Genomic DNA, 868 nt, shown 5'->3' on the forward strand with positions numbered 1-868 from the left:
AGCCCCGCGCCGCGTCCTGGTGCCGCTGCTGAGGGCCTTTACCTTTTTCGCAGCTCTTGCCTGTGTAGCTGACTTTGCAGGTGCAGCTGTGGGTGCCATTGCTGGGCAGGCAGTAGCCTCTGCTCCCACAGGGGCTGGAGAAGCACGGGTCGCTGGCTGGGGGGAAGGCACCGGGCCCGCAGGCTTAGCCAAAGGAAAGGCACCGGGCCAGCAGTTTTAGCCAGGCCAGCTGGCCAAGTGGCCACCCCACACTGAGCCACCTGAGCCAGCCACCCGCCCACCTCACCTGTCTCGCAGTGATAGCCGAAGAAACCCTCTGGGCACAGGGATCCGACTCACAAGCATCCACTTCTGGAAACAGGAGGAGGCGGGTGGTGAGCGGGAGCCTCCAGCAATGACCCTCCCCGAGGGGCAGCAGGGTGGGTGGACAGCCCAGGCCCGGCACAGCCGGTCCGGACCCAGACTCCCACCCGAGTGCCACGGCAGCTGCAGCCCGAGAGGGGATGGACACCTTTGAAAGGGGATCTGTCACAAATGAGCACCCTGTTCATTCCTTGCTCCCTCCCCACTGGAGCAGTTTCAGGTCTGACCCCAGAACTGCAGGCACAGAGGTGCGACAAGCAGCAAGCGCCCAGGGGGATGTCTCTGGGTCAAGGTGCCCAAACTGGTGACCAGTTGTCTGGCTCGGTGCCGGTCCTGGCCATGTCCAGTGCCCACAGTCCCACCTCCCACTATCCCAGGAAAGGCGAGTCCCTACCTGTCTCGCACTGGGTCCCCACAAAGCCCTCAGGACAGTAGCAAGTGAAGGAGCCGGGGAGGTCCCGGCAGGTCCCACCGTTCTTACAGGGCTCCGACTGGCACTCGTCAA

The 868-nt window shown here is 64.1% G+C and overlaps 1 protein-coding gene across 1 annotated transcript in view; it reads right to left on the reverse strand.

Annotated features, from left to right (window-relative positions):
• Positions 1-42: 42 nt before the first annotated feature.
• LOC104508904 (sushi, nidogen and EGF-like domain-containing protein 1) overlaps positions 43-868 on the reverse strand; it is a gene marked incomplete at both ends in the record, with an annotated part of 12,734 nt that continues 11,908 nt past the window's right edge. The window contains 4 exon segments of the mRNA XM_010150669.1: positions 43-156; positions 287-323; positions 326-351; positions 758-868. Coding sequence (XP_010148971.1) covers positions 43-156; positions 287-323; positions 326-351; positions 758-868 — 288 coding nt within the window.

Source organism: Eurypyga helias, unplaced genomic scaffold (assembly GCF_000690775.1).
Source record: "Eurypyga helias isolate BGI_N326 unplaced genomic scaffold, ASM69077v1 scaffold21744, whole genome shotgun sequence".
Lineage (NCBI taxonomy): Eukaryota > Metazoa > Chordata > Aves > Eurypygiformes > Eurypygidae > Eurypyga > Eurypyga helias.